We start from the raw sequence: 24,696 nt of genomic DNA on the forward strand, positions 1-24,696 counted from the left end.
AAAGTGAGGAAGAAACATGAAATACATATAATTATGAAAATAGGTAAATCATTAAGTAAAGTTACTGGGGGAAGGAGTATATTTTAAGGAATCTTTTGACAGAGGCAAGACAGATTAATTTTCTGATTGAAACCGGAATGTTGTCCCATGTTTTCATAGCAGTCACTGTGAGACATTTTTTCTGTAAGAGCCTGGATTTGGGAATACTTAGTTTATATTTATCAGTTGTTGAGCTAAGGTTACGAGCTGGTGTTTATATTTGGAGGTTGATTAAGATTCAGTTTCCATATGATTAAGAATTTTGAAGATATACAAGCAGACCTTAGACAATTTTCCTTACATGTAAGTCACTGTACATGTACAAATTTAGTATAACAGAATAAATTTGTTTCATACAGCTAGAGTTGAATAAAAACATATTTACGATGAATGTTTGATTGAAATTTTCTTAAAGGCAAAAATAGAAATTTCTCAATATTTATTACAGAGCAAATGGAAGGGGAGCTTGCAATTAGACACGTCACAGAGTTGCCAATCTGTGTTTGATTGATCGCAACTTCAAACATCATAACTTTCTGATTTCTAATCAGATTTTTGCTAAAAATTTCGCCGACCTGTAATTCCTCTCATTTTTCTGCTGCTACTAAAACCAACTTAATATCAGGTCAAACTTCCCCTTTAACCCTTATGCTGACACTACATGCAACATCAAAATGTAATGTATGCATTTTAATTTTTTTGATATTTTGGGAAGTACAGCCTACAATATTAACCTGTCTACGTGACCTTGAGATAAACGACCTTCAGGGTGGAAAAATTCATGGAGAGACTGTAGGACTCACGCAGACAAGGAAAGACTACATCCCCAAAGAGGTATGATCTTGTTGACTACATATGAAAACCTAGCCTTGCCGAAGGTCAATTTTCATGAAAATTGTCTTGAGACATTAAGAACCATGTTGGCTTTAGCTTCAAATGTGGTGTCAGCCTGTACAAGGACATTAAATGAGTAGATATGGGAATTTGCAGGCCACGGGTCAAATGTCATGGATCTTATAAACCCTCTTTGGTGTGAACTTGCGCTGGAATGCAGTACTTTGAAAAGAAATTACTGACTTCGAAGGTCACATTTGTCAGCTTTTATGAAGATTCCTCAATCAATGTCTCGATAGTGACATTCGAAGAATTAATCCTGGTGTTTTCTTCAAAAGTAATATGCATCATCAGGAACAATTGCAGTGATTGATAAGGAGTATATAATCATTTGAAAGCAAATGAGCATAACAATTACCCTTGGCAATCCGATAGGGTAGACCAGTGAATAACCAGTAGTCTTCATAAGGCATTTCACTTTTGGTTGTTGTCTATATATTCTATAACAAATTGAAAGTGTTAACATATACCAGTATTGCGATATATTTGTCAATTTGATTTTTTCATGTAAACAGCAAGCTTTGTTGAAGAAAACGTTCACTCAATACACCGTCTGTCTGGAGAAGATCTTGCTTTCCGATGGAGATGGATGGAGTTTCCTTTTGGATGATATCGTAAAGATCATTTGTGATCTCATGAGCTGGCTTGCTGGTCTACATGATAAATCCATAGTATATGGAGATGTGCGAGGTGAGGACGCTATGTGTTATTGTATCCATCATATACAGAATCTGACGGAGGCCGGATAGCTCAGTGGTAGGGTAGTTGTCTCATAACCTGGAAGTCCCGGGTTCGAAAACCAAGTATGAATATGAGGGATATTAAACAAATATTGACTATCTCTATATCAAGACATTTGCTAAATATTTGGGGTCTTGCATTAGTAATCTAATAATCACTGACTACTTAGGCAGTGGGACAGCTATCTTTGCACAAGTGATGTTTTATACCCTTTTCTAACTGCACTCTATCGGAGTCACACCGATGAAAATACCAATTGAATTTTCCTTATGTAAACAAAAGTGAAACCGCAGTTTTCCCCCTGTCGGTTTCTAACTGCCGGTGAAATTCACTCGCTGTGGCGAGCCCTTGCCGGAAGTGAAGAATTATTACGTAATTATTAAGCCCGCGCTCCATCTAGCTAGCATGCAGCATGTTCAACCATAAGTCAACAAACACAGCTGGTTACGATAAAGCGCGCGTATACTGCGACCTTTGACCATTTTAATCGCTGTTTTAATCGCCTTTTCTCCCGAGCGTTTTCTAACTGGCAATTTCATCGGTGTCACACCGATAGAATGAGAATTTAATCGCCTATTTCTCTTCTTTTCATCGGCTATTTAATCGCCCTTTTCTCCTCTGTTGCTTTCTAACTGGCACTTTCATCGGATGCGTCCGGATGCATCCGATGAAAATAAGTGCAGTTAGAAAAGGGTATTAGTCTTTATCCATCTTGTTTTTCATTACAGCTGGGAATATCTTCATCAATGACCATATGAAAGCCTTTCTCATCAGCTCTGAAAAATCCAAGGAGCAGAACAACGGTAAGAATGTGGATGCTCTTCTGTGTGGTTGTGTGGTTGGAGGAGGGGGCGGGGGCGGGATGGAGGAGTTGAGGGGTTGAGGAATTTATTGTCTGTCTGTCTGTCTGTCTTGTCCACATGTCAGCCCCTCTGTTTTATGTGATTAATGGTTTATTTTATTTTTTAAAAACCCAAACAACAATACAAATTACCTGCAAAAGAAGGTAAGGGAAAGGAGAGGAGAAAAGAGAAGAGAAAAGAAGAAAGGACAGGAAAGGAAAGGGAAAAGGGAAAGGAAGAAGAAAATAAAGCAACCCCCTCAAAAAGAAATTCAAGCTTTTTTTTGGGGGGGGGGGGTGGGGGTGGAGCTTCTTGTAATAATGTTCATGTTTAGGACAATAGTCTAGATTTACACATTTTCTCTACACGCACTGTACAGTCTGGATTCTTTTCTGTTCCACAAAGTGCACACTATTTTTGATGTGGCACAGGCTCTAGCCTTCTTCCAGGTGGAAAATTTATTTTCATGCACTAAGCCAGAACATGAATTCAGATCTATAGTGGTGACTGGATTGCATTATGATGAATCATTATGCCTATGACATTGACAGGGCAGTCCACAAACCAAAATTTAAACATGTAAATTTGCAACTTGAAAGGAGTATGAAATGATTGGCACAGCGCTGTAAAAGTCCATTTGCAGCCGGCCATGTTCCAGGCCACTCTTACATGTATGGTCTCTGGGAGCTCTGGGATTCTTAGATACTCTCTGGTGCAGTCTGAGCCATATTTTGAAGCATTTCAGACAATTTTATGACTTAAATTTTAGAACTGATTTTGGCTGAGAATTAAGTTAAAGTTGTAACTGATTTTCAAACTTGCCGCCTTTTACATGTTAAAACCCTTTGTGGGCCACCCAACCTACACCCTTTAAATTAATTGTTATCTTCTGTGTAGAGGCTGCACTTCTTGATGAGTCTCTCATTGATGTGAAAGCAATGTGCAAGGTCATGGGTGGCCTCTACGCATTCTACATGAGGATGAAACCTCGAGACTCTCAGAAGGTACATGTTACATCTTTATTGTATCATTAGGAACAAGAAGAAGATTTTAATGTGATGTGTATGTCGATTCCTGAGCACCCCAAATGTAATTTTAGAAATATTGTATTCTGTGCTTGAATGTCTATCATCTGTAATGATTCTTTCATAATACCTTAAACGAGAGGAAAAATTATTTCCTGATGGTCACAGAAAGATGAATTGTTTGGATTCTTCAAGTAATGTCAAAGGCAAATTATCTTAGTTAAATATGGAGGAGAGTTGCAATTAGAAACATTTTCTTTAAATTACGATTAAATCTAATCTAATCTTCTGGTCTGTACGTGAGCTTGCGTAGAGGGAGAAATTAACTTATAGCGATTCTTAATCCAATATTGTACAGCTATTTTCGCGAAATTTGTGAATCAGTTACTGGTATTGCAAATTTAAGAACACGCATAAATATTTTCATCAAGGTAATTAAATGTTGCATATCGTATTCATTAAAGGTAAAGACCAGTATTGGAAATGCCCCAATTTAAAAAAATGAAATGGAAGCTCTTATTACCAATCATGTGAAAGAATATGTTTTGAGTAATACATGATGATAAAAATTTTGCCAGGAAACCGCCTTCTAATTGATATATTTGGTAAATTAGTTTATCTATTGGACTGTGAGAGATAAACGCACGTGTGCGTATAGTCCCATATACATCTTTCTGTGTACAGTGCTTGTAACTTTACGGAGACTGGGCCAAATTTCTTATCATTTTGATGATTCCAGAACCTTGCAGTACACACCAATACTTACAGTGTATATGCTAGATGATCAACCTTTTCTGATTGATTGCACGTTTCTTTCACAATGCAATCGCATGACCATAACTGGTCTTTATCTTTAACGTAAGTTACATTGTATGTCGTACACACCGTTTACCACTATAGCACAAGGCATCACCAGGTCATCTGGTGCACTTTGAGACCACACTTATTATAACGGGGGCACTTCAATAGATTATTTACATTTATTTCTGTGATACTCTGTAATGATTATTATTAAAGTATATAATTGGTGGTGGTTGACTTTATTAGACTTTACGTCATCATAACAAAATATTTTCAAAACACTGCGGTTTACCGAAGGGAAAAAAATTATGTCCTCATTAATTTTTTTTAAATCATTTGTCTTTCTTAAAAGTGATTCATCTTTCAACAAAATATCATTTGCATAAATAAGAATGATTTCTGAAAAGACAACAGTTAACAAAAAGACAGATGGTTGGTTAAAAGATGAATGACAACATTCCTTTTAGGCTTGCTATATACGGCTGCGAATGGGAACAAGGATATCTGTCCATTATTAGCAGATGTCAAGATTACATTTAATCCCTCTGAATGATTTCGCCTTCTTGTCATGAAGTTCTCTTTTTCTGTGTCTGTTCTACACTTCATAGAAAGCAGAGACAGCATTGTTCGCTCTTCTCCGTAGAGGATACAGAGATGGTATATCAGCAAAGGACTTTTTGGAAGTGCTTAGGCGAATCGTAGTTGATGGTAAGACTTATATCCTATACCTGTGATAGACACCAGAGTCTTTAGGAAAGAGAGGTGTTTAATACATGCTTTCTGTATGGACCTGCTGTTAACTTATTGTGCTGTGTCTATATTCAGTGGTATTGCTTAAGTTGGCTGATTCGTGAGTTTGAAAACGTAGTATCGTGAGAGGTTGGAATCGTACAGCTGCTACTGGTAGTTTTCTGTCTGTATTTCACTTTTAAAAATACACCCATACCAATGCCTCTTTGATCCAACATTGGTAATGACACTGGTTATGTGAGCCCAAATAGCCCACATTTTCTATCCAATGGTCTGATTAATACTTCCCCATGTGTTCATATAAAAAGCATTTAGACATACATGTACCTGTAGAGCTGTTGGAACGATTCATCTTCCCCGCTCCACAATCAATAGTCATACATTGGGTATGAATCTGAGTGTTGTTAGATTCAGTAATTAATGGTACAAGTCTTTCCTTTCTAATTAAGAATGTTTTTGAAGACTACACCAACAGTCCTTTTCAGGACAACACACCCTCAAGAAAGATTACCAAGAGTCCTTTCAGGACTCCTCAATCCACCCTCTCTCTTACATGGTGCATCCACAAGCCTACTGTATAAGAATGTTATGGTTATCATTCAATTGGTGCTATTGTAAAAGTGCTGGTGGGAATACATATTCAACATTCTTCTCTTGAATACAGTAGGTGAGCAAGAAGAGGCTCCCCAAGAAGAGGCTCCGCGACAACCACCAATAAAGAAAATTTCAGAGCTGGGATCTGCAGTTGCCATCAGCCAGGGTCTATCAATGAAGATCCCGAGTTCAGAGCCGCGACCTGAAGCCGTCGGCAACAAAGTTCCGCTGCAAGCATCAAGAGACGCCAACAATGAAGGTCCAGGAAACAAGTCTATGGACATGGCCATGGAAGATCACTGCTCTACAGTTGGAGCAACCACCCATGCAGGTATGTCCATGTCAGTGAATCTATAATGATAATTGTAATGATAAAAAACTATACTTCAACTGTGCATCGATCAGAACATAATGTACATGTTAGTTAGTTTGGACATTTCCAATATTCATTACACATGGAACAAGCACAGGCTGCTGAAAGTAAAAACAGAAAAATTTATAATACACGCATGCCAATGCCTCTGTAATCCAATCTAACATTGGCCATGACACAGGTTAAGTATGTGAGCCCAAATAGCCCAAGTTTTCTATCCAATGGTCTGAGTAATATTTCCCCATGTGTTCATATACATACATGTACATGTAGGGCTGTTGGCCCAACGATTGATCTTCCCCACTCTGCAGAAATACATAGAGTATGAATCTGAGTGTTGTTAGATTCAGTAATTTACGGTGCTGACGGGAATACTTATTCAACATTCTTCTCTTGAACACAGATCGAGTTCGCGAGCAAAAGAAGGCTGGAGCTGTCACTAACAAGATACCAGAGCTGGGATCTGCAGCTCAGAGCCAGGGTTCAGAGCAAGTACCTGAAGCTTATGTCAGCAACCAAGTACCTGATGCTGTCAGCAACCAAGTTCCTGATGCTGTCAGTAACCAAATACCTGATGCTGTCAGCAACCAAGCTCCGGTGCCAGCATCAGGAGCGAACAACGAGGGTCCAGGAAACGAATCTAGGGACACGACCGGCGATTTAGATAGTAGAGAGATGGAAGATGGCTACTCTACAGACGGAACATCCATTCATGAGACGCTCATGGCAGGTAATGTTCAAGTCAGTGAATTTATCTTTGATTATACTTGTAATGATCGATAATTACCGATCTTTATACCTCAACTGTGCATCGATCAGAACATGATGTACATGTTAGGGCATGTTCACACCGCAAGGGGGGACCGTGGGCGGACCGTGGATCGCGCTATTGTAGCGCGACCCACAGTCCGCCCATTGGCATTCGCCGGATCCACACCGCAGTGAGATAGCCCAGTCTATCGTAGCACCCCCTTTTTTGAGAGGTCCTGTTGCCATGACGCATGACGTCATGAGGTCAGAGCGGTCAAAGATTTTGCGCGCTATTACGAACTAGGAGTGTTGAGTTGTACCGATTCGGATTCAGATCGCACCAAAACAGAATGAGTATAAAATTCCCTGCGTGTAGAACGATGACTTCCGGCGTGCTATCGTAGCTCGGGTTCACACCGGCAGAGATAGCGCTATCTCTCGTGGACCACCTCCAAGAGGTGCTTCAGTGGCACGCTGTTTTGGCTCGCCATGGCTCGCTGTTGGGCGGACCGAAACCTTCCACACCGCAGAGATAGCGCGGTCTAGCACACGCCAGACCGTGCTATCTCTGCCGGTGTGAACAGCCTCTTCATCAGTTTGGACATTTCCAATACTCACAAATTATTCATTACACATGAAAAAAGCACAGGCTGCTGAAAGTAAAAACAGACAAAAAAAAAGATATGGCTTCTGACGATTTTCATCATAAATCTTACACAGAAACGCATAGGTGAAAGTGTGAGAATAATGACCCAAAATAAGGACATTGTGAATGTTTGAAAGTTTGGTCACCCGATGCATGAAAATGTCAAATTTGTAAAATGGTTATGTGACTTTGATGAATTGAAAAAATATTGTGAAGGGGTGAATAGTAGCCACTTTATGTATCAACAGAAAACTATTAAAGGAGAGTGCAAATAAATTAAGTTCGCTGCTTCTACTTGGTTAATTTAAGGGTAGTATACAAGAAGTACTTGTATAAGCCAGTTTTGAAATAATGACAAATTACCCCGGATTTCTACAGTGCATTTTGAAAATATAGAAATTCCCAAAGTGATTGAAGCCCTTAATGAATAGCTTTTAATTGTGTCCTTTTCTTTTAAAAAACAAATAATTCTTCCACTCGTGTATTATTGTAACATAGGTGCAGAGATAAAAAATGATATCATGAACATCTATATTGCTCTTGTGCTGATTGTAACTACAAACAAGCATATTTGTTGGGATTATCTCATTTTTTAGAATTATTAGATGTTTTAGAGGTATATATTCTGTTTTTGTTCACCATTTCTGTTTTCCTTTCTTCTTTAGATATGGAGATGGAGATGTTCCAATCTAAATAACAAGGGTCGTCCGATGATCCAGGGTTTTTTGTCCAGAAGAGAAGCAGAACAACAAAGTTTAAAATCCATCTGACATCATGTGGAGTAATTACAAAGGTGATATGATATTCGCTCTAGGTGTTATTTTGTTAAAGGGAGATGGTCGTCAGTTTTCACATGCAGAAGGTCATAATTTGCTGACACCAGACTTGTTGGAAATAACATTATGAGTGTACAAGTCTTGCACACAGCAAACTCGTAGTCCCATCAAGAAATACCCCTTATTCTGTCAGAGACTCTTCGGGTGAGGTAAATGTAAGATAATGTCTTTATCATGGGGGATGGGTGGAAAATGCAGAGCATCACACAAAACCTGTTGGTCAAATAAGTGAAGGATAATCCTGGTGATTGACAACACTTGTTAATGGGTAAAACACCCGAATGGTGTTGAATTTCTCATGAGAGCCTGCTAGTATGCATCTTTAAAGATTTAGGGTGATGGCTAATTTGGGGTTTTAGATTAGGGTTAAGTATAGCAGGGTTTCCACAGTGGTGGACAAAGTCATAGAAAATGAAAAATCTCCCAATAGTCATTGAAAGTCATGGGTATGGGCTGTGTGTTGCTATGGCAGCCTTTCAGTTCAAACTAATAATGGTTGTGCGTGGTATTCGTATGCAGCTTGGATGCCGCAACCCATACCAAAATGTACTTAATACCTGGTCATAGAAAAAGGCTGTTAAGGGTCATGGAAGTAATGGAAAACCATGGAATTTGGTTCTCAAATTTCTGTGGGAACCTTGCATGGTACAGTGATACAGGGTCTAAGTTAGGTTAGAGCATTTACTGGTATTGTTTTTTAAGCATGTGCTGTACAATTACAACATACACCTCAAAGCAACCTATGCATTATTTTTCTGAGTAGAATGATTTGAAAACATGTGATGTAAAATTATTTTGTTTGGGGAAATATATTACTACCGGGTATATCTTCCAAACTGTTTTGGGGCTTTAAATGATAGGTCATTTAAATCAATGTTGTTTGTGTAAAAATCTGTACCATAACCATAAATTTGAATAATTCTCTATTGTATAAATGTATTTGACCATCAAATCTATCTAAGAAAATTTGTGGTCCTTTCAATCATGGCTTTGAATATAGTGATTAATCAATTTATTCTCTGATAAATTTTCCAAAGGTTTCAAATAAATGTTGTAATTAGTGGCTCCATGGATTATTTGTTAGCAGCTATAAGTGTACCCGAGTTATTATGGGCAACTCAAATTCTCAATACGTGTAGTTTTGATATTCATTTTCTGTCATATTTTGTTTATGAATATTATTATTGAATATATCAAATATTGTCGATTTGATTGAAGTCTGTAGTCTTTTTGACTGAAAGTTGGTGCAGATTTTTTTTTCAAAGCTTTTCTTGTAGAGAAATCATGATGAGCATAGAAACTAAAGATCTTATGCTGCAATCAACTGCAGCTTCTTAACACAGATTATCATTAATTTATCAAGATATATAAATTGTAGGTGCATTAAAGGAAGAGATTACCGGTATCTCTAATATTTATATTTTTACAAGATGGTTTTAAGAGGTATATTTTGTTTAGTTCTGTGCTGCTTAAAGAAGAGGTTGAGTTCTGGGAAGAGGTGAAAAATAATTTGTGAGTGTTATCATTCTTATTATGCAAGTGTGGAAGAACATCAGATAAGACATGTTCCCTGAAAAGCATGGCTGTTCAAATGCCTTCATATTCTCAATATGTCATGTAACATCGTAAAAATCCAGGGCAGGATTTTTACGCCACATGTTCGTGTAGTCCCATATACATCTTTCTGTGTACAGTGTTTGTAACTTTACCAAGACTTGGCCAAATTTCTTATCATTTTGATGATTCCAGAACCTTGCAATACACACAAATTCTTATATGCTAGATGATAAGTCTTTTCTTGTGGATTCCACACCGTTTCTTTCACAATGCAATCGCATTACCAGAACTCAACTTCATCTTTACAAAGTGTCCAAGTTATATTTATTTTTACAACAAAGTATGGTGTGCTGAATAGAGGAAGACTTAGAGAACATCATGAGATGTTTCAATATCAAATGTATTTGGTGTTTTGAAATATATTTCATGCTCTGAAAATGCCGTCACGAAGTGCCATATGATGATGCAATATCTTTGCTTTAAAAGTGTTGATAACTTTAAGCTGTATGTCTAGTTGTTTGTTATTATTAGAAAGTAGAGCGTTCAAAAGAGCTCTTACAGAATTTTTTTTTTTATAAACCATTGCTTGGCCAATGAATGGGCTGATATCCCTAGAAAAAATCTATTTAGTTTAAAACTTGCTATGATGTTTTATTTGTAATAATCCACCTCTTTATGTGTATATACCTTTGCTATGTTTGCAATTATTTTGTGTTTGAAGTGTCTTGTATGTATCTGGTTGGTCAAACTTTGAGAAAGTTTTCTATATATATCTATTATGCCCCACCCCCCCCCCCCCCCCCCACATGTGTTGTGCTTCTACAACATTCCGTTATAAGGACTGATGATTATTGATGTCTTGTTTGATCTGTATATAAATTGTTCAGCATTGGCAAAGGTAATTAAAGTGCTAATTGTTGAAATGTCTATTACAGTCGACCTGTCTATAGTGACTGCTCAAGGGAAACATAAAAAGTGGTCCTTGTATACAGGAGGTCTTTTTTTGACAGGTTCCTTTAGTACATGTTTCAATGACAAACCTTTTTCAAGGGAAACAAAAAATGTGGCCTTTTGTAGACAGGTGGTCATTAAAGCAGGTTTGACTGTACCTGATACCAGGGGCGGTAATTTTTTTTCTCATGACAATCGCATGACCAGAACTCAAGTTTATCTTGGAAGTTAACATTCTGTTAATATCATTACAGTGTTTATCATATTCTGTCAGGCCATTAGCCTCATTTCATATCATTGGGTAAAGTTTCTGAACATGTTTGCCCGATGTGACAACAGTTTGCCAATGCTATCTTAACCAACTCTATTTAGATTTAAGTTTTAATAGTCCAATAAACTTCAGACATTAACTTTAATGGAATATTATGGAACTGCGATGTTGATGTTGTTCTTGTAAATAGTCTGAAACGGCAGTTATTTTTTGCAATGTTGAACTATATCATTTACAGTCGATTTAATAATCTTCTACATGTTAAAAAACCTATCCTGAATGTCATTCATATTCATCATGAATGACCCACAAATAGATCTAATGTTGTAAGAATCACTTGAGGCTGTTATGTTAAGAACATTTCCTTTGTTGCATGCTATGTTTAACTTAAAGGTAAAGACTAGTTTTGGAAACGCCCCCCTCTCAAAAAAAGTGAAATGTGGAAGCTCTGATTACCAATCATGTGAAAGAATATATTTTGAATAATACGTGATGATACAAATTTTGCCGGGAAACCGCCAACTAATTGATATATTTGGTAAATGATTATATCCCCTAGTCCCATACATCTTTCTGTGTACAGTGCTTGTAACTTTACCAAGACTGGGCCAAATTTCTTTTCATTTTGATAATTCCAGAACTTTGCAGTACACACCAATACATATGCTAGATGATCAACCTTTTCTGATCGATACCACATTTCTTTCACAATGCAATCGCATGACCAGAACTGGTTATCGTGGAGGATGATCGATGTATATATATTTTCATAAATCTATTGTAATACTGAAAAAAAGAGAATTAGAAAGTGAACAATAAACACTTGTAGACAAAACAAACATACTGTCCCATTTCATCCTTCATAGAATTAATTCATGCAAATAAGTATACCGGTAACAAGAATGAATACGATAGAAAGGGATAGACATGTACATGTATATCCCTTTCCTTTACTTCTAGTATGAATGCTTATGAGAGTAAACGAAAGACAGGTCTGTTTATACAGGAAGCCATCGCAACTTCTTGTCTGCCGACATCTCATTCAAATACATGTTCATGTCTCAAGTTGGTATTTTTTATCAAGGGTTCTAATGAGATATCCAGAGCTTTCTTGCAACAGGCTTGAAGATTCAGAAAATGATCACATCAAATTCCCTCAACATGCATAATAAGAAGCAAAGGAGATGAGGTGTCTGGTCCATTCTAAGCCTGATTGGGTGGTAATCTCGAAAGCAAACTAGCATTAGTCCATGGTTTAATCCTCCGACTAAGAATGGAATGGAATTATTTCATAGTTATATTGTTGTTTATTAATTATGTTATTACATTTTATTTTTATTTAGTGACAGATTCAATTATTCAAAAACATATTCATGTGGACACTTGGCATTCCATACTTAATCAGAGGATTAAACCATTGACTAAAGTTAGTCCGCTTGAGAATACCACCCATTGAAGTTGAAGAAGTATACATGGAGAGAATTTTCTATTTGATAGCAATTAAAAAAAAAACTTCAATACAAGCGAGAGTAAATTGTTTTTTGTTGTTGGAAGGAACGAGAGAAAGCGCAAAATGGTGTACATCTATAGAGAGAGAGAGGTACGGTAATCACTAAATAAGTTGGCTTTTCATCTCAACATATCTTTTTACCACATCCACCATATCTGAGACATCTCTTGTACGTACTTTGTATCTCGCATTCTTTAATATATACTTTATCCTTTTACAACTTGCATGTACTTCCTCTCTGCCCTCCTTTCTTGTTCTTCTTTCTACCACTTATTCCCAGGGGAATAAGATGATGTAGATGGCTTTTAAAGATAGGTGGTAGCAATGTGCATGTAACATGTTTCACCAAATGTATGCTCTTAAAAACTCCATACTTTTTTATGTAGGCCTAAAATTAATCTTTTTGTAAGAGTAACTTCACCTACAATCTGGGCCCCATCTTATAAAGTATAAAGAGTTATGATTGATAAAAACTTATCCAAATCAATTGAAAGTTTGCAGTCTCCTATCTCTTGCAATTGATATCAACTCTTTATAAGATGGGGGCCCTGATGTCATTCATGTAAAGTCTTCTCACTAGTTGTAGTCGGTAGCTTGTAAGCTGGTGTTTCATCACCAGCTTAAACAAATAATGTACAGTCAAACACCCTATCTTATCTTCCATCATCCAACAAACGGAATTCAATGCCAATACTTACATCAAGTATCTATTTACCCAGTAGCTAACTTAGCTTCACCAAAAATTATTTAGTAAACTGTTAAAAATAAAATATATGAACAATTGTTGGGGAAATGTACATGTACACAAAATACTGTTGCAAATCAGACACTTAATAACGATATGACACTTGGTTGAGGTCCTGTGAAAATCATCATACATGTACAGTATGTTTATTTGAAATAAATATTGCACTTCAGAGAAGTTTCTATTAGAGGACAAGTCCACCCTGATATCAAGTTCATTGGGTTTCATTGTACTGATCGGTGGAACTGTCAAAGTTTGGAGAAAATCAGCTCTGGACTGGATAAATGAAATGTAATAAATTAAAATGAATTTTAATTTTATAAAGTGGGAATTAATCAAAAGCAGATTGGCAACTTTTTAATTACACTTTTGAGTAGCCCGCCCCTCCCCCATATTGCATAATTATCAAAAATGTCCATCCTCTTGATTGCTAATAAAAGAAAAACATCCATTTCATTGTGGGGTCCAACAATAATCTAAGTCACAGGTATCTCAACGTCATTACTTCGGAGGAAGATGGATATTTATGAAATTCCTAAAGCGTGGAAGGAAGCTCACGAGGTCTGATCTGTTTATTACATTTCTGCTTTTATTTAAGCCCCGATGCCAGAGTGAACTGCCCCGTTATAGACAGGACATAAACTATACCCTAATGCCCTGTTGATCTATAATGAATTGACATGAATACATATTTCCTGAGGCCTTGTGCTTGAGCACTGATAGATAGGAGCTGTTTGGTCCATCAGAGGTCATGTGATCATGTCGTTCTAATATCATCCTATGAGTGACAAGCTTTGTCCATTCCTGGCTCATAAACTCATGATGGTCTGTGCTTAACTTCACACTCGTGGTTGAAGTTCGATTGGAATGATCCGTTTCCCCGGTAGAGTCAAGTCTTAAACTGAATTCATTCTGTGGTTGCTTAGTTACAAGAGCTGCCTTGGAAGCGAACAGGACTAGGTGGTAGTCTTCAACTAGTCTGGAGAGGGCCCCAAATGCCAGCTTCTGATTGACACCTTGGCGATGTGCACCATCTCCTTTCATCCTATCTACCCAGTAGAACGCTGATACAGAGTCCATCATGAGCACAGAGATGTCACACTGGCTGGCCAGTAAGGATTCTAAGGAGTGGAGGGTTATAACCAGCTGGTTGCTTGTAGCAATCTTGACCATGTAGAGTTTCTTCAAGCATGCCTTTAAAAAAGTTTCTACTTCCTCTTCAGATGGGGGAGAAAACTTGGCTTCATCAATCGATCGATCAGCAGTTTCAGTAGTCCTGCAAGAAGCACTGTGCAAATTTAAGTTCACATTTTGTTGCAAGCATGTTTCCTTATTGCTGTCACTGTCCTTTTGATTGGCACACTCGGAATTAAAATGTGTTGTGCTTGATGTACCTCCATCATGATCTCCAATCCTACCTTTACGCTTTGTCCTATTATCAATAGCTTCAGCAACTTTCCTCTCCAGAAGAGCAAACAATCTGAGCATTGAGAACTGATGATCAGTGTCTATGAACACAACACTGGTTCCTAATCCGCCAATATCAATGGTCTTCCACCGCTCTGGAAGAATACACATTGCAGCCAGGTTCAGGAGAAGCTCAGTTTTACCAGAGCCACTGTTGCCGTAGATCTCTACCACATCTCCAGGCCTAGGCTCTAAACCTGGTGGGATTAGTTTGGGGTTCAGTCTAGCAAGAGAGGGTTTCTCACCGAGTCGAGCAAAGAGCTGTGAAAGATGAAAAAAAGAAAGAATTAATATAAACAACTAGCTCCATGCGGGCGCGCGCATGTGTTGCGACTGTAACCCACCATCTGTATGCATTTGTATTGTGCAGCGGTTTGCCGTGAAACCTGTGAGAAAGTAACTTGTACATGTACTAATATTAGGGTGTCTGATCACGCACTCAGTGTTGTGTGCTAAAATCCTTCCCATAGAGATTGCACACATCCTATGCAGTCCATGTGCATTGCGCACTCATGCTAAATTGGTCGATGATTTTGAGCAAAAATTATAACTTGGCGTGAACCACTGTTTTGTCCATTCTGACCAAAATGCTATGAATATTGCAGAGTTTTTGAGGGGCTGTATCTTTTGATAGAAACATCAGTGAGTCTTTAAATTCGAAATGTACTATTCTGATTACATTTTTTATTCCAATATCCAACAAAAATGGTGAAAAACGAACCCAAATTGAAAATTGAAAAATCGTACAGACACCCTACTAATATCAACGTTTTTCAAAAAAAATTTTAAAAAAGAAGAAAATGGACACGTAACAGGTAAGAAGCATAACAGCTTTTACTTTTTTAGTTTTAAATCATGGGCGCTTGTTCAGAAACCTATCCAAAATTTGACCCGTAACTCCGGCGTGGAGATACCCTACTAAAACAAACCCAAAATGAAGTAAATATTCATTAAATGTCCAAATAAAGTTTCGTGTCAATTTTCTTGTTATTTTTGGAGTATTTTTCCAAAAAACTTTGATATTAGGTTTCACGGCAAACCGCTGCACAGTACAAGTGCACACCGATGGTGGGCGCACGCCTGTGTGAAGTATCTACATGTACCGTAATCTCTCAGATCCTCATTACGGTAGATAACTTCACACAGTACAGGCACACGCCCGCCCGCAACCCACCATTGGTATGCATTTGTATTGTGCAGCGGTTTGCCATGAAACCTATGAAAAATTGTATACTAATATCAACGTTTTTCAGAAAATACAATTGACACGAAACAGGTAGATCTAGAGTCTAATAAACATAACAACTTTTAACTCATGATCTTTATTTGGACATAGATTCTAGACTAGATCTAGGATCTATCATCTACTATCTAGGTCTATTTTAATGAATATTTACTTCATTTTGGGTATAGAGTAAAGGAGCCCGTAATCGGCCAGCTCCCGTTTTCGGCCGATTGGTTGGATGCAAGGTAAAATCACTCTAAAATACATCGCATAATAGCATAACACATATCCCACACATACCATACCATGCCAGTGTCACTGAAGAACCACATTTGCAATGGAAAATATATCCTAAAATATCACATTTTAGCGATGTAATCGCCGGTCCCGCTACCCAAATCTGAAAAATCGAGTATCTTACGCGTGTCTGTAAGAAATATGGGTACCATAAAATGAGCTTTATTTCAAGTATTTTTCAGATTCAAAGCCCGATTTTGTGCTGGTCGCAAGCTCAAAAGTATCTCATCGCATGTATTAAATCAATGCAGCCGCACACCGCAACGCACACACGATATCTCTGTCTAATTCAGATTCCAACTTCCGATCACCGCTGTGCCCGTCTTCGGCCAGGCGAGCACCAGGGAGCTCCGGCGTGGGATACCTGCTCCGCCCGCTTGTGCTGTACATCAGCGCGGAAACGCACGGCGCGCGCGAGCGCTTCCTATTGACTTTGTACATGCGGCCGTAAACTGAAACGCTCGGCCGATAACGGGCTCCAAAACAGTGAAAATTGAAATGAATATTGTCATGGCAATTCGTGATTTTTTTCTGGGATTCTTTTTTTGTTTAAATAATAATAATATTTGCTTCATGATTTGAACAAGAAATGATAATAAATACGAAATAAAGAGTCCTAAAAATAGGATTTTGTCTTAAGTGGCCGAAAACGGGCTCCTTTAGTACTCTAGGCCTAGAGGTCTAGTCTAGTTAGACTCTAGACTAGACCTAGTAGATCTAGAGGGTCTAGGAGTTACGGGTCAAATTTTGGATAGGTTTCTGAACAAGCGCCAAATCATGACATTTGATGAATTTAGTACTGAAAAAAGTGAAGGCCTAGATCTAGGTCTAGTTAGACTGAATTTTCTGTCTCTTTCGTTCGTTAAGCCTCATTTGGGTAGGGTCGCTAGAGCAGACCCTACCCAAATAAGAGGCTTAACGAACTAGGCCTAGGCCTAGCTAGGCTCTATCTAAGTAGACCTAGAGGTCTAGGTCTGGTAGAACTTAGAAGTAGAAATAGATCTAGGTCTAGATCTAGTAGATCTAGGCCTAGAGTTAGACCTACTACTAGATCTAGATCTAGGGCTAGGCCTTGAGTCTAGATCTAGGCCTAGACCCTACTTGCTTTTGGTTTAAGGTTATGTTTTACTTTAGTAAGTTATCTCCATGCCAGAGTTACGTGTCAAAGTCTGGATATACTTCTGAACCAGCGCCCAGTCTTATTATAATATTATCTGCTCCCCCGGCCCCCCCCCCCCCCTCCCCCAGCCAGGCCCAGTTCAATAGGTGGATAGCCAATAGCTCGTTCGGCTCGAGTGGACCCTAGGCCGTTGAGCCAGGCCGCTAGGCTAGGCGCTAATATAGCTCATGGTCATCGGTTGCAGACAGGCTGTCAAAAGCGGCACTCATCAGCATGTATTTCACGGTTTGCGGCGGTCTCGAGTTGGTTTTTATCAATTCAAATTACGGATTTCGGAACAACTTTAGAATACCCCACCATGCGAACTAAAGGTTTTTTTTTGATCCGCCAACCCAACGCTTCAACTTGTTAAAGTACTACAACTTGGTGCCGAGATATAGTCTTGAATGGAAATCGCAATCGTGCCGCCAACGTGCCAACGAGCCAACATGAGTTGAGAGACTGAATTTATATCGCCAACGTGCCAACGAGCCAACATGAGATGAGAGACTGAATTTATATCGCCAACGTGCCAACGTGCCAACGAGCCAACATGAGTTGAGAGACTTGAATTTATATAGCCAACGTGCCAACGTGCCAACGAGCCAACATGAGTTGAGAGACTTGAATTTATATCGCCAACGTGCCAACGTGCCAACGAGCCAACATGAGTTGAGAGTTTTGAATTTATATCGCCAACGTGCCAACGTGCCAACGAGCCAACATGAGTTGAGAGACTTGAATTTATATCGCCAACGTGCCAACGAGCCAACATGAGTTGAGAGTTTTGAATTTATATCGCCAACGTGCCAACGTGCCAACGAGCCAACATGAGTTGAGAGTCTTGAATTTATATCGCCAACGTGCCAACGTGCCAACGAGCCAACATGAGTTGAGAGTCTTGAATTTATATCGCCAACGTGCCAACGTGCCAACGAGCCAACATGAGTTGAGAGTCTTGAATTTATATCGCCAACGTGCCAACATGAGTTGAGAGACTTGAATTTATATCGCCAACGTGCCAACGTGCCAACATGAGTTGAGAGACTTGAAGATAAATCGCCAACGTGCCATCGTGCCAACGAGCAAACATGAGTTGAGAGACTTGAATTTATATCGCCAACGTGCCAACATGAGTTGAGAGACTTGAAGTTAAATCGCCAACGTGCCAACGTGCCAACGAATCAACATGAGTTGAGAGACTTGAATTTATATCGCCAACGTGCCAATTACGTGCCAACGAGCCAACATGAGTTGAGAGACTTGAATTTATATTGCCAACGTGCCAACGAGCCATAGTTGAGAGACTTGAAGTTAAATCGCCATCGTCTTAGAAAAGGGCTTATGAGAATGAAAAGAGACTGTTTTCATAAATAAAAAGGAGACTGTTTTCACAGATGAAAAAGGGCATTTATGAGAAAGGGAAGGGGCTCTTTTTTAAATGGGGGCGCTTATTAGAAAGGAAAGGGGGCACATGTGAAGATATAAGGTGCGCTTATCAGATTTGAATAGGGCAATTATCAGAGGTGAAAAGGGGCACTTCTATCTGAAAAGAGGCACTTAAATTATTACAGATTATAAAGGGCACTTATGAGAATGGAAAATGAACACTTAATGGGAACTTGTCGAACGAAAAGGGGTACGTGTAAAGAAGAGGGTTTTTTATGTCAGAGGTGGAAAGGGGAAGGGGCACTTTTCAAAGTAAAAGGGGCACTTTTTATGTAAAAAGGGGCACTTCTTACAAAGTTAAAAGGGCACTTTTCCTGTTTTAAAAGGGGCACTTTTGGAGAACTTGATAAAGTGGGGGGGGGGGGGCACTGTGCCCCCTTCCGGGAGCGCCGCCTCTGATAAACATACATACAACGTACATCACACATAATTATGTGTATATACTTTTATAAACGTTATAATTTTAAATGAAAGTTTCGCTTGTACCAGTTAAATATTCGTCTAATAGTAAAATATCCTAAGCATTAAATGACTAATCGAAACTGTTTTATACTCGACCAAATGTAAAACGTTTTGTTAACTATAAAGGTCAGGCGATATTCATCCTATTTCATATACAATCATATGAACGAATTATCTCATGACTGCTCTCCTAATTTGGTAAGTGGGTTATTTACATAATATGTTTGCCATTTTCTCTGTTATTTATTTTGGTTTACAAAATATTAACGCTGTTGATTATGCTTCAACTGCAAGCTTGACTGCTGATACCGAGTGATAAGTTATACTTATAATGATAGTGAAACAAGGCATTTTCAGAATCTGTAGTAGTACCTAGTAGTAGTACTACTACTACTACTAAAGTTCAAAGCTTGCGCGCTTCGCGCGAGAGGGGAAAACTGATTTCAGACAAGGATTAAGAGTCGAGAATGGTACAACGAATCGTCTTCTTTCTCTATGAATTTAATGAAACGTCAAAGCTTCGCGCGAGAGGGGGGGGGGGGGGTAGGAATGATTTCAGACAAGGATTAAGAGTTAAGAATAGTACAATGAATCGTCTTTTTTTTCTAATAATTTTTGAAAGGTCAAAGCTTACGCGCTTCGCGCGGGTTTTCCATATCCACCGCTCCTTATGTATTTGTTTGTTTAAAACTTCTTTTATCTTCTTTTTCTAATTTCCTCATGTTATTCTTTATTTCTCTTTCTTTTCCATTTACATTTTGCTTATTAGCACCTGTCTTTCCTTATGGTATTTTTTATTTCCTCCTTCTTTTAAATTTTCTTTCCATATTATTATTTTGTTTAATCTTCCATTTCTATCTTTCCACAAGTTATTCTTTGTTTTGAACACCCAAGGACACCAGGTCCCCGTCACCCTAGGCACTGGAGTTTGCGTTACCTGTAACTCTCACCCTAATCCTAACCCTAGGACACCGGGTCCCGCGTCACCCGAGGACACCGGAATTTGTGTTGCCCTAACTCTAACTCTCACCCTAACCCTAACCCTAGGACACCAGGTCCCGCATCACCCTCCGGAGTTTGCGTTACCCTAACTCTCACCCTAACCCTAACCCTAGGACACCGGGTCCCGCGTCACCCTAAGACACCGGGTCCCGCGTCACCCTAGGACGCCGGAGTTTGCGTTACCCTAACTCTCACCCTAACCCTAACCCTAGGACACGGGTCCTGCGTCAGCCTAGGACACTGGGTCCCACGTCACCCTAGGACACCGGGTCCTGCGGCACCCTAGGACACCGGAGTTTGCGTTACCCTAACTCTAACTCTCACCCTAACCCTAACCCTAGGACACCGGGTCCCGCGTCACCCTAGGACACCGGGTCCCGCGTCACCCTAGGACACCGGAGTTTGCGTTACCCTAACTCTCACCCTAACCCTAACCCTAGGACACCGGGTCCCGCGTCACCCTAGGACACCGGGTCCCGCGTCACCCTAGGACACCAGGTCCCGCATCACCCTAGGACACCGGGTCCCGCGTCACCCTAGGACACCGGAGTTTGCGTTACCCTAACTCTCACCCTAACCCTAACCCTAGGACACCGGGTCCCGCGTCACCCTAGGACACCGGGTCCCGCGTCACCCTAGGACACCGGGTCCCGCATCACCCTAGGACACCGGGTCCCGCGTCACCCTAGGACACCGGAGTTCGCGTTACCCTAACTCTCACCCTAACCCTAACCCTAGGACACCGGGTCCCGCGCCACCCTAGGACACCGGGTCCCGCGTCAGCCTAGGACACCGGAGTTTGGTTACCCTAACTCTCACCCTAACCCTAACCCTAGGACACAAGGTCCCGCGTCACCCTAGGACACCGGGTCCCGCGTCACCCTAGGATACCGGGTCCCGCGTCACCCTAGGACACCGGAGTTTGCGTTACCCTAACTCTCGCCCTAACCCTAACCCTAGGACACCGGGTCCCGCGTCACCCTAGGACACCGGGTCCCGCGTCACCCTAGGACACCGGAGTTTGCGTTACCCTAACTCTCACCCTAACCCTAACCCTAGGACACCGGGTCCCGCGTCACCCTAGGACACCGGGTCTCGCGTCACCCTAGGACACCGGGTCCCGCGTCACCCTAGGACACCGGAGTTTGCGTTACCCTAACTCTCACCCTAACCCTAACCCTAGGACACTGGGTCCCGCGTCACCCTAGGACATCTGGTCCCGCGCCACCCTAGGACACTGGAGTTTGCGTTACTAACTCTAACCCTAACCATAGGACACCGGGTTCCGCGTTACCCTAACTCTCACCCTAACCCTAACCCTAGGACACCGGGTCCCATTTCTGTTTGATTTTCTTCTTCTTTTGCAGTTTTACAAATATATAACAAACAAAACATTGTTATACATGACAAAAGAGTATATGTGAAACAAAGTAAGGTTGGCTGTAACTAATCAGAAACATCAATCAGGTTTTTTTTTTATTGCTTGATTTTCTTTTTCTTTTTCAGTTTTACAAATATATAACAAACAAATCATTGAACATTTATACATGACAAAAGATTAAACAAAGTAAGGTTGGCCGTAACTAATCGAAAACATCAAACAGGAGGGTTGACAAAGTAAGCAAAGCTTGATAGTATGACTACCCTCAATGGATACATAATAATACAAATATGGAGACAAAAATATTGGTAAAATGGAAAAAAGGGAAGAAAAAAAATTAGTAGGGGGTGTACATCAAAATGTACAGATTTTTGTGGTAGATGGATTTTTATTGATATATTATGGTTATAGTATATTATTCCTCTATTCCTCTTTTCTTGTTTTCAATTTGTTTTACCCACGACCACTTCTTCTTCTTTTTCTTCTCCTTTGATCTTCATCTTCTCAATTAAACCACAAAGATATTTATGGTTTTCTTTGAAGGCGTCACTGTGCAACACTCTCTAACAGTGATTAACAGTAAATTCTCCCAACGTTTTTTTCTCTGAAACTAAGACATAAATCAGGCATTAAAAAATCTTAACGCTATATTGAGCCAATTCACTGCTTTGCCGATTTACATTCACCTAACGTTACCATGTGCGCATGCGCACCCTTATTGTTATCATTGTTGTAGTATTATTCCTCGATCTATATATTCCCCTTTCTTTTGTTTTCAATTTGTTTTACCCACGACCACTAGGCCCTACTTGTTCTCCGATCTTCATCTTCTCCCATTTCTCTTATTCTTCTTTTTAATATTATCAATAATGATAATATTAATAATAATAATTCTGTTTAATTCTCATCTGTCTTCGGACTATAGACTCTTTCTATTATTCTGTACTTCATTCCTCTCTCCTTTGATGACTTTGCCAGGATTGGGTTGTCTGCCAACGATGTCCACACTGTGTGACGTCACCAAACCCTGTGCGTAGCACATCGTTGGTCGTTGTCTCTCACCAACATGCATGTGTTGAACAAAACTTTGCCGAGATTGTTTTGCCTGCCAACGATCCTACGATGTCCGAGGCGCAGGAGGGGAGGGGGGGGGGGGGGGGGGCGGGGGAGGAAACTGAATTAGGACATAAAATAAGAGTCTGTATGATACAACAAATCGTCTTCTTTCTCTAATAATTAATGAAAGCTAAAACCTTCCATGCTTTGCGCGGGGGGAGGGGGGGGGGAACCGATTAATGAAACACCAAAGGTTCCACGCTTCACGCAGGAGGGGGGAACCTGACTTCAGACAAGGATTAAGAGTCGAGAATGGTACAACGAATCGTCTTCTTTCTCTAATAATTTAATGAAAGGTCAAAGCTTGCGCGCTTCGCGCGAGAGCGGGGGAGGGGGGGGGGGAGTGGCGGGAACTGAATTCAGACAAGAATAAGGAGTCAAGAATGGTACATCAAATCGTCTTCTTTCTCCAATAATTGATGAAAGGCAAAAGCTTCCGCGCTTCGCGCGGGGGAAAACTGAATTCAGACAAGAAATAAGAGTCGAGAATGGTACAACAAATCCTCTTTGTTTTCTAATTATTAATGAAATTTCAATCACCAGTGGCGTGCCAACGTACTGACAATGGATCATAAATCGCCATCATGCCAACGTACTAACACTGAAACATGAAGTTAATAACGTGACATTTCAATCATTAATTTCATATCGCATTAATTTGAAACAGCTCCCCCAAGTACTTTTAAAGAAATAAAATTGTAAATCTCCATCGTGCCTAGAAAGACAAATGTGAATGTTATATTCCTTATTCGGTCAATGGCCAGATGACGGACGGACCAACGTGCCAACGCTCCTTATTTCCTATATTATTTTCGTTTGGCAATGAGGGACGGGCCAACGTGCCAACGCGCCAACGCGCCTTATTTCCTTTCTTTGTTTGCCATTTAAAGTACACCACAAGTTCCTGATTTTTTTCCCCCATTACTTTTAGGCTACTTATTTCATATTTTAATTCAGTTTGTCAATGAGGGACGGGCCAACGTGCCAACGCGCCAACGCGCCTTATTTCCTTTCTTTGTTTGCCATTTAATGGACACCATAAGTTTCCGATTTTTTTTCACTCTTTACTGATACTTTCCGACAGTTGTTACATTGCTTTTTGACGATTTTCAAGCAATATAAAGAGTAAAACATTCCAACTAAGGTGAGAACATCTTTAACAATCTATAAATAAAATACTTTGATGTGTAAGAGGTAATAGGAAGGAGTTAAAACATAACAAATAACCATATTTCCATGCTCGACTTGATGCGTTAGCAAATTCAGAAACTGGTCACGAATACGAAAGGAAGGGACTACACTAAATTGGTACGTTGGCGCGTTGGCGACCAACGGAGATACTACGTTTTGGTGGGGTATTCTAAAGTTAAGCCCGGATTTCATGTAAACAAATACCATTTAAATAGTAAAGGTTTCGAAATGGATCTGAATCTCCATGGAATTGACATTTAAGACACATTACCTGCGCTCCAGTTTCTGAAATCGCCGCCATCTGAATTTATCATTTTGCCCTCTACGCTAATAATACGCGTATAATATACAAGTTGGCAGCTGTCAACTGAATTACTTCTGTCGTCTGCTATCAGATTTTCATAATTTAAGATTCTCTTGCTGGGGAGAGGGCAGTGGCGGATCCGAGGGGTCGGGGGGGGGGGGGGGTGCTGGGGGCCCGGGTTTTGAGTTTTAAAAAAAATGTCCCCCCCCCTCCCCCCCCCTCTTCCCGTTTATTCAATCGAATAAACGGCTGGCTCTTTCGCCGCTTAATAATTTATCCCGAATTGGGACCCTTTTCTTTGGCCCCAGCTCCTTTGCC

General features: G+C 39.9%; 2 protein-coding genes across 2 annotated transcripts; one reads left to right on the forward strand and one right to left on the reverse strand.

The window, feature by feature from the left end:
• The first annotated feature begins 137 nt into the window (after positions 1-137).
• LOC115918768 lies at positions 138-9,717 on the forward strand. The gene is made up of 9 exons (XM_030989813.1): positions 138-167; positions 760-873; positions 1,449-1,623; positions 2,403-2,477; positions 3,414-3,520; positions 4,951-5,050; positions 5,757-6,017; positions 6,463-6,789; positions 8,121-9,717. Exons 1-9 carry the CDS (start codon positions 138-140, stop codon positions 8,150-8,152), a joined length of 1,221 nt encoding a protein of 406 aa, XP_030845673.1. The 3' UTR covers positions 8,153-9,717.
• Positions 9,718-13,888: 4,171 nt separating this feature from the next.
• On the reverse strand, positions 13,889-24,397 carry LOC586282 (DNA repair protein XRCC2-like). The gene is made up of 2 exons (XM_030990429.1): positions 24,346-24,397; positions 13,889-15,053 (listed from the first exon to the last, which is right to left on the reverse strand). Exons 1-2 carry the CDS (start codon positions 24,373-24,375, stop codon positions 13,968-13,970), a joined length of 1,116 nt encoding a protein of 371 aa, XP_030846289.1. The 5' UTR covers positions 24,376-24,397; the 3' UTR covers positions 13,889-13,967.
• Positions 24,398-24,696: the final 299 nt, after the last annotated feature.

This window comes from Strongylocentrotus purpuratus, unplaced genomic scaffold (assembly GCF_000002235.5).
Source record: "Strongylocentrotus purpuratus isolate Spur 01 unplaced genomic scaffold, Spur_5.0 spur5_scaffold_19, whole genome shotgun sequence".
NCBI lineage: Eukaryota > Metazoa > Echinodermata > Echinoidea > Camarodonta > Strongylocentrotidae > Strongylocentrotus > Strongylocentrotus purpuratus.